This window comes from Medicago truncatula, chromosome 1 (genome assembly GCF_003473485.1).
Source record: "Medicago truncatula cultivar Jemalong A17 chromosome 1, MtrunA17r5.0-ANR, whole genome shotgun sequence".
In the NCBI taxonomy this organism is placed as follows: Eukaryota; Viridiplantae; Streptophyta; class Magnoliopsida; order Fabales; family Fabaceae; genus Medicago; species Medicago truncatula.
The window spans coordinates 37,738,257-37,746,776 of NC_053042.1; the positions used below are offsets into that span (position 1 = coordinate 37,738,257).

An 8,520-nucleotide genomic window follows, 5' to 3' on the forward strand; every position below is an offset into this window, starting at 1 on the left:
AAAAGTAATCATGATTGTGAAGTCAAAAATTTTTTACCTTTTTGTTGGAACTATTTATAAAAATCATTTTTTCTTTTGAAAAAAATTCTAGTACTTATGGATGATTGATTGTAATTTACCAAGAGTACAAAACTTTTGCGTTTGACCATGAATTAAAAATTAAACTCTTAAAGTTCATGTAAATCGTAAAAAATCTGTATTACGGTGTACTCGTTAACAAAAAAAAAAAAGACTCTTTTTTTTAATTAGAGAGACTTTATAATAGGTAGACAAATTATTTATTGTATTTATTTGATTTCTGAAGCTATTAATCTTCTGCATAAATTACGGGGGGGACCTTGGCACTTAAAGTTGACATTACCAAAATTGGTAATTTAAATTACGGGGGGACCTTGGCCCTTAGAGTTGACAATACCAAACTTTTGATTGGTAATTTATTTTCAAAGCTGTTATCTCTATCAGATTTAATCACAAATGATTGCATTTGGATTTAGGCGATCTTGAATTCTGCTGAGCTTTCTATTTCTGTCTGTACATGGTAGAGCAACATGGTATTTCTCTTGACGTAAATGTGTTCGAGACATATTATATTTCTCCCTAATCCAGTTCAAGATAGTCTTAGGTACCGTTTGGCCAGACTTTTTTCGGTCTAAAAGCTATTTTAAAACAAAGTTAAAATAAAGCTCTTTAAGAAAAAGACTAAAGTTGTTTGATTTTTTTATTTTTTTTAGTTCTAAAGTTATTTTTGAGTTAAAAGCTGTTTGACAAAATATTGTACAAAACTTTGAATTTATTATTTTTTGGTGGTGTCTGGGGTTCGAATCCGGGACCTTGCATATATTTATGCATTGTCTATAAATAAATAAAAAAACTTTGAATTCATTATGAATTAACATAATAAATAAAAAAAATGTCTAAAATATTTTTTGAAGGGAAAAAATGTTTAAAATATAAAAGATATATTTTTACCAATACTATATTTACTCAATGACGTTTATTTTGTGTAATATGAATACAAATTTGTACAATATCTTTTCCAATTATACTCTATAACAAATTTTGTTATAAGAATACCATATTTTTAGTGTTGATCAAAAAGATAAGAATTTATATTAATATAATATTATATTTGTTACATTGCTGGTGTCATTGAAAAAGATATGTTTAGTTTTTTTAATAAGAAAAAGATATGTATAGTTTGTTACAATACAAATGTGTAAATTATATATAAGTATAATTTTTTTAGGCAACTACACTTGTACTTTTAATTAAAATCAAAATTTTATAAAAATAATTATACGCATTACACAACACTAACAAAAATTATACGCATTAGCATAACAAAAAAAAAAACAGAAAAAGGAACATAAAGTATTACTCTAAACGCTAACGTGTGTGTGTATTTCCGTGGTTGAAGAAAGAGAATAAAAATATTCGGTGTCATTCATTGACAGCGTGAATACAAATATTTGCGAGGTTGTGATAATCAAAAGATATTGAAATTAATATATAAGTGATAAAAAGATAATAAAATTCCTTAAAAAAATAGATAATAAACTTTAATGGAACCTCATTAAAAAATTAAATGGACCGGTTAAAAAAAATAAAAAAAATAAAATGGAAGAAAAAAGCATATTGAAAAAATAAAACAAAAGGTTGCCGGCGGAAGTTGAAGAGAGGTGCTTGTGAAATAAATTGGGGAGAAATAGTTTTTTGAGGTAGCATTCAACAACTTTTGGTTAAAGCTCATTCCATTCAATTTTATGCATTCTAAAAAAAGTAGTTTTTTTCGAAGGTACTTTATTGATATTGTGTTTGGCCTAGCTTCTCCTTAAAAACGTAGAAAAGTTGAAAAAAAGCCGGACTAAACAATACCTTAGTTTTTGATTAACGGCTCTAGGATTGTTTGGTCCCTTCTCATGTTCTATATGTTGATAATGATGGCGTTATTATTTTTTCCAAAGGAATTTAACCGCTCATGTTGATTTATTTAGTAAGTTTGTTAAATCTATTTTTTTATGTTGGTAACTTCTCTTAGGATAGAAAGTGTATCCTTGTGAGCTTAACTTGGTAGGAACAATACATAATATATGTAAGGTCTGGGGTTTAAACTCCGGCCTCCACCAAAAGAAAGGTCCACATTGCCAATTTTTTTTTTTTTTTTTTAGGATTAAATATTTTTGGTCCCTATAAATATATCACCTTTTCGTTTTAGTCTCTCTAAAAATTTTCTTAGACTTTTAGTTCCCCTAAAAAATTTCTTAGACTTTTAGTCCCCAAAAGTTTTCCATCTTCACGTTTGGTCACTCCTTTCAAGTAAACTCATATGTAGAATCCATATTTTTAATAAAATTTTACAAAAAAATTTATAATATTATAAGAATCTCTAAAAAAAATTAGAATTTTTCAACAAAACATGAATTAAATATGAATTTTTATATTTTTGGCGGTTAAAATTTCATATTTAATTTATGTTTTGTTAAAAAATTCTAATTTTTTTGGGAGAGTTTTTATAATATTCTACACATTTATGCACAATTTCATTAAAAAAAAAATAATACAAAAGTTGACTTAAAAATAAGGATCAAAAGTAGTGATTGAAAATTTTATAGGGACGAAAAGTTGAAGAAATTTTTTAGAGAGATTAAAACGAAAAGTTTGTATATTTATAGGGACCAAAAACAAATTTAACCATTTTTTTATGGAAACATTTCCTGCTATTTATATATATATATTTTAAATTCAAAATTTTGGTCAAATGACGGACTAGTATGAGGGGTCCAATCCAACCGACACACTCGAGAGTTCTATTTAAAGCCAAAGCATAACTTTGTTTTTGACATCGGAAAAGTTGAACCTAAAACCTAAAAAAAAAAAAACACGTTATAAGAACCTAAACCCTTGCTGAATTATGTTGATAATTGGATGGGAAATTTCATTTAGTTTGGGTATGTCAATGTAAAGAAATTAGTGAATGTAGCTTTGAAGATGACACTTATAAAAATGTTTTACCGTTACTTTAGATCCTAAATAATCTAGTTTTTTATTTGTTTAATAATACATTAAGATTAAGCTCGTTTGACTGACACAGTGGAGGATTGACTTAGTATTGTGAAAATGAAGTCACCATCGCACTGAATATTATACATGTACCTTTTTTTGTTGTTGCTCTTTTTATTCAGATTATTGATGACGATAATTAATAAGTCAAACTAGTTACCGATTATTCAGTTTGGTTTTATTTTCTCATTAGAGTTCCCTTGAAAAAGACAAGTGATCTTGGATGTAGTAGTATGTTACGGTATTTTTATATTGCAAAAATGTGAAGGAAGGAAGTACGTGTTCAGTTTATTCGACAAAATAATGTATGAGATGAGGTTATCAATTCAACAAGCAAATAGACCATTGACAGTTTGTATACTGATAATGTACGTTTTCTTTCCGTTGCCAAGTAATAAATTGACCAAACATATATTTAAAAAGATTTGTAGTTGTCATGTCAAGCTTGGTTGGTAGTCATATTCAGATTTCTCACTTGATTCTTTTTACTGTGCCTAAGGTCTAACCATAAATAAATGAAGGTAAACACATAATCTCGCGGAGGTGGCTGTGATTAGAAGACGTGTCCAGTTGGGATAAGTGTTTGCTGATTCATAATATTTGACATGAATGGACAGAAATACTCTTAATTTTTGAGATGAATTTGTGAAATGTGATGAATTTGCATGACTGTGATAAGATGGGTTTTGAGATGAACTTTTCTGGGTTTGTGTTCGTGGGATGAAGGTTTTCAATGAGTTTCCGGATTGGGCTTGAGTTAATGAGTGCTAAGGGAGTAAGGGCGTTGTGTCAATTCACATTGTCCTGGTAAAATTGAGGGTATTTTCATCAATTCATATAAAAATTTAGAGCTAGCGTCAATTATCCAAGTCAACACTCAACACATCATATAAACAGAACCACATCAGTGAGACTATGAGTTTAGGGACCAAAACTCAAGTGATTAATATTTGCAGAATAAAATTGAAAGAAGGGTCTTGTTAACTAGTGCCCGAGCACTGGTTAAGGAATCTATAAATAAAATTTTCTGTCTTGGAAATATAAACGATCACTTTTTATTAAGTAATAATTACATTACTTTTTAATAAAAAGTTATTTTATTTGGTTCTTAACCAATACCTCAGAGACATTGGTTAACATTCTCTTTGAAAGAATTAGCAAATTCAAAGACTAACATATAAATAAGCCTAATATATTTTGAAAACAAACTCTTAAGAGTATTTGGATCAATAAAATTCAACATTCATAACCAAAGTCTAACATATATATTAAAAAAAAAAATATTCTCTAAAATTTTATGCATTCAATTTATTAAAAAGTTAAAGATTAGATGTAATACACACATTCCAATAAACTATTTATATATTTGATTCATTAACTTGTGCGTTAGCATTTCCAAAAAAAAAAAAATATACATGAATAGTTATTCACCTAACCAAGTTGTTATTTTACTAACCATAGTTAGTTAGTAGTTAGCCAGCTAATCAACAATTAATTAGTCCTAGAGTTCATTTTCTACTCCACTTTAGTTTTCCAGCATATTGATCCAATCAACCTCCTTTTGTAAGCATAGATGATAATCATGAAAAACAGAAATAGAGAGATTACTCCTCCCACAATAACTACCTGCAAGCAAACATGATTAAATTTTACTATATCTAGTTATAAATTTTGAAGCCACATGATTAACTATACACAAAAATAGTTAATTGCTTACCCATTTGAACATATATTCATGGCCATCATTCCAAGTAAATGGGAGGTTCATGCCAAAAATACCAGCCACCAGAGAGAAAATAGATAGGCCAATGGTTCCAGAGGTAAGAAAGAGCTCCAACTGCATGAATGTTGAAAGGTTTAGCAAACTTAAGTAAAATACATTATACAAAATATTGATAGAAAATATTCAAGGTGCAGAAACATAAAAGGCACCTGAATTAGGTTATTACGATGGTTGTCAAGCTGCAAAATGGAAGAACAAAAAATTATTCATATTACATGTCATTCACCAAATACCTATTGTTATTACCATTAAAAAAAAGGGAACTTCTATGGTACACTCACAATTTTAAGTGTACCGGTACTCTTGTTTTACAAAATATATAAATTAAAGATCACTTTAATGAAATAAAAAGGTATTTGTCAATATTTATATTTTAGAAAACATCATTTCATAAAAAAAACCATCATTTCATTGTTTATAAGGATCATATTACAAAATTTACATTTTGTCATAAAAAATAATCAATATTCATTGTTATGAGTAATAAAAAATTCTTAAAAATTAAATTTTATTTCGTCGAAACTTTTGGTATATAAAATTTAATTATCTTAGTTGTCAATGATAGAAAATAATTATTTTTCTTCAAAAAAACAACTCATCTATTATTAATTTTACGACTTGGTGTACCAATACACCCAAATTTATTGGATGTACCATAGAATTTGCCTTAAAAAAATTGCAAGTTTCTTACTTGAATGTTAATGTAGTCTTCGGAATCATCGATATACTCTCGTAACTTTAAATGAAAAGAAAAATGAAAGTAATTAGACTAAATATGATATATTCAGATGCTATGAGGTAAAGCTACCACAAACAAATTTAGAGTTGAGACGGAGATGACACTAACCGCGGTTAATTTGTTTAACGTGTCATCGCTTTGCTTGAAATAAGCCTGCAAAAATTAACAAAACAGGTTATAACAGTTTTTATTCATTGGAACTATGGAAGATCCATTCTAAATTTCTCGAGGTAAAAAAATGTAATAACCTCAAGTAATTGTTCAAGCTCTTCAACATCATTTTCATCGAAATGAGATGTTGCAATACTTGCTTTTCTCGACAAGTATAAGTCGGCCATATCATCATCATCTTCTAGTAATTGTGCAAGCTCATCTCTAACCTGCAGCAGATAAAAATCAATGATACAAAGTTGCAGATTGTTATGATATATATGTTTTGTATTTTGTGTTGAAGAAAGGAGATGACACAATGCAAGAATGAGGTGCAACATTCAACCAAGCAAACTGATAGTGTATGAAAAATTGCTGTCTGAAACAATATATTTATATTGATCATGTGAAGCTATGCAGAGAAACAAATCAACATTTTACTCTGATTATAAACAAGACACACACAATGATGTAGATCCCGATAATATTCATCACGAAGAACGTGAAGGCTCCGTATGCTTCCATTCAAGCAAAAAACTGTTAGTTGTATAATTCAAACTATAAGCAGTTAGTTTGTTAGTTGCTTAAGATACAAGTTAGCTAAATAATTGAGTTAGTCAGCTAGAGATTAACTTGATCATAGGGTAACTTGTTAGCCAAGCCACCGTAGTTTGTTAGCATATTCCCCCCCTCTCTCTCTCTCTCTCTCTCTCTCTCTCTATATATATATATATATATATATATATATAGGGTTAATGCACTTTGTATTTTGCATCTTCTCCATTCAATAAGATTTACACAGTTTTACGTTCATATTGTCACATTTTTCTTCTAAATATTCCATCTCGCACAATAGTGTTTTAGCTTTTCAATCCAACAAAAACTACTACTTGATTCTATGAAAGCAAAGTTCTTGAGAGTTGAGACTGGATAATTTGTCATATTGATTATTAAGAAAGATATTGGTATTCCTACTTAATGCAAGTCAAATTTCACAGTTAAAAGATCAATAAACATCAGATTATCAATCACAAATTACTTAAAGTAGCAGTTTATTCAAATTTTGCTACGTCATAGCCGCTATTTGACAACACTTGCACAAAATTGTGTAGATGGAAAAATAGCGATTTGTTAAAACTCCGCTATATATGTTGCAGCATTGTAGCGGCACTACAGCCGCTATTTAACAACACTACAACCAGCACAACGTGCAGAACATGTTCATATAAAGAAAATGGGATTTTATGATCACAAATGTTTCACTAGCACCCGAAAACTAACATACCTTTTGAACCCGAGCAATCAGCCTTGTCATTCTACTCTTCATTTTACGAACTTTGTCCAAATTACGACTACTAATCTGCAAAATGTAACTCAAAAGTTCATAACAATTGAACAAAATAAAGGATTCTAAGAGGGGTAAGAGGGGTAAGAGGGCAAAGGATCAAGGATTCTAAGATCACGTGCATCAATATGAACCCTATTCATGATAACATACTTGTCCACATCATGAATCCACCCTTGGCCTGTAGCATCAAACTGAATCCAACTTGTAGAAGACTGTGTCTTCTTCTATTCACAGCAGCTACCATATCTTGTGGGTCCATATCCCTCCAATTCAACTCAATAAAAGAACCCTTAAACCCTTGCGTATGGTTAAGGTACGTGACTCGTGGAGTGATAGTTATTTATTTATATAGTGAATGTGTGTACTGGGAAGAATAAGATTGATTTTAAGTTGAAGTTTGTTATAGATAGATAATCACGTATTTAGCCAACCCAAAAAAATAGGTAAAAAATCAACTAAATCGTAACAACTCAATGAAACGAATTTAATACCTTCTAAAAAAAGAAACGCAACTCTTTGTACTTTTCCTCTACTTCCTCACTTGTATCTTGCCTCTCTTGGATCATGTTTTACTATCTTTTTATCATTTTTCTTTTATCAAAAAATAATAAACCCATGTTTAATTACTAACTATTTCATTGTGTCAAAGAAAAATAACTACCAACTCTTCTCTTCCTTAAGAAAAAACTACTAACTTTTCTCTACTAAAAAACTCTTCTAATTTAATGTTATACTCTTCTTGTTATTTTTAAGTGCCGTTTGAGTATAAATTAAAGTTATTGTTCTAATTTAATTGTCGTTTGAATTGTTTAATGGTATAATTTATCAATTATAAACAAAATAATTAAGGATATATTTGGAAAACTCAAGTTTGATTTTTGTTATCCGTAAATTTAAACAAAATTTTGTTATCTATAACATAGCAATATATAAACGGAATACATAACTTTTTTGGGTTGAATTTTTCATTATTCTACGGTACCGTTTGATCAGGTTTTTTTTCGGTCTAAAATCTACTTTAAAACAAAGTTAAAATAAAGCTCTTTAAGAAAAAGCTGTTTGGTTTCTTTAATTTTTTTTTAGTTCTAAAGTTATTTTTGAGTTAAAAGCTGTTTGGCAAAATATTGTACAACACTTTGAATTTATTATTTTTTGGTGGTGTCTGGGGTTCGAACCCGGGACCTTGCATATATTTATGCATTGTCTATAAATAAAAAAACTTTGAATTCATTATGAATTAACATAATAAATAAAAAAATGTCTAAAATATTTTTTGAAGGGAAAAAATGTTTAAAATATAAAAGATATATTTTTACCAATACTATATTTACTCAATGACGTTTATTTTGTGTAACATGAATACAAATTTGTACAATATCTTTTCCAATTATACTCTATAACAAATTTTGTTATAAGAATACCATATTTTTAGTGTTGGTC

At 28.7% G+C, this 8,520-nt stretch overlaps 1 protein-coding gene across 1 annotated transcript; it reads right to left on the minus strand.

The window, feature by feature from the left end:
* Positions 1-4,499: 4,499 nt before the first annotated feature.
* Positions 4,500-7,398, minus strand: LOC25484454 (magnesium transporter MRS2-I). Its single transcript, XM_039827975.1, has 8 exons — positions 7,231-7,398; positions 7,018-7,092; positions 5,831-5,962; positions 5,691-5,735; positions 5,535-5,579; positions 4,993-5,022; positions 4,778-4,897; positions 4,500-4,686 (listed from the first exon to the last, which is right to left on the minus strand). The coding sequence occupies exons 2-8, from the start codon at positions 7,057-7,059 to the stop codon at positions 4,576-4,578; spliced, it is 525 nt and encodes a 174-aa protein (XP_039683909.1). The 5' UTR covers positions 7,060-7,092; positions 7,231-7,398; the 3' UTR covers positions 4,500-4,575.
* Positions 7,399-8,520: the final 1,122 nt, after the last annotated feature.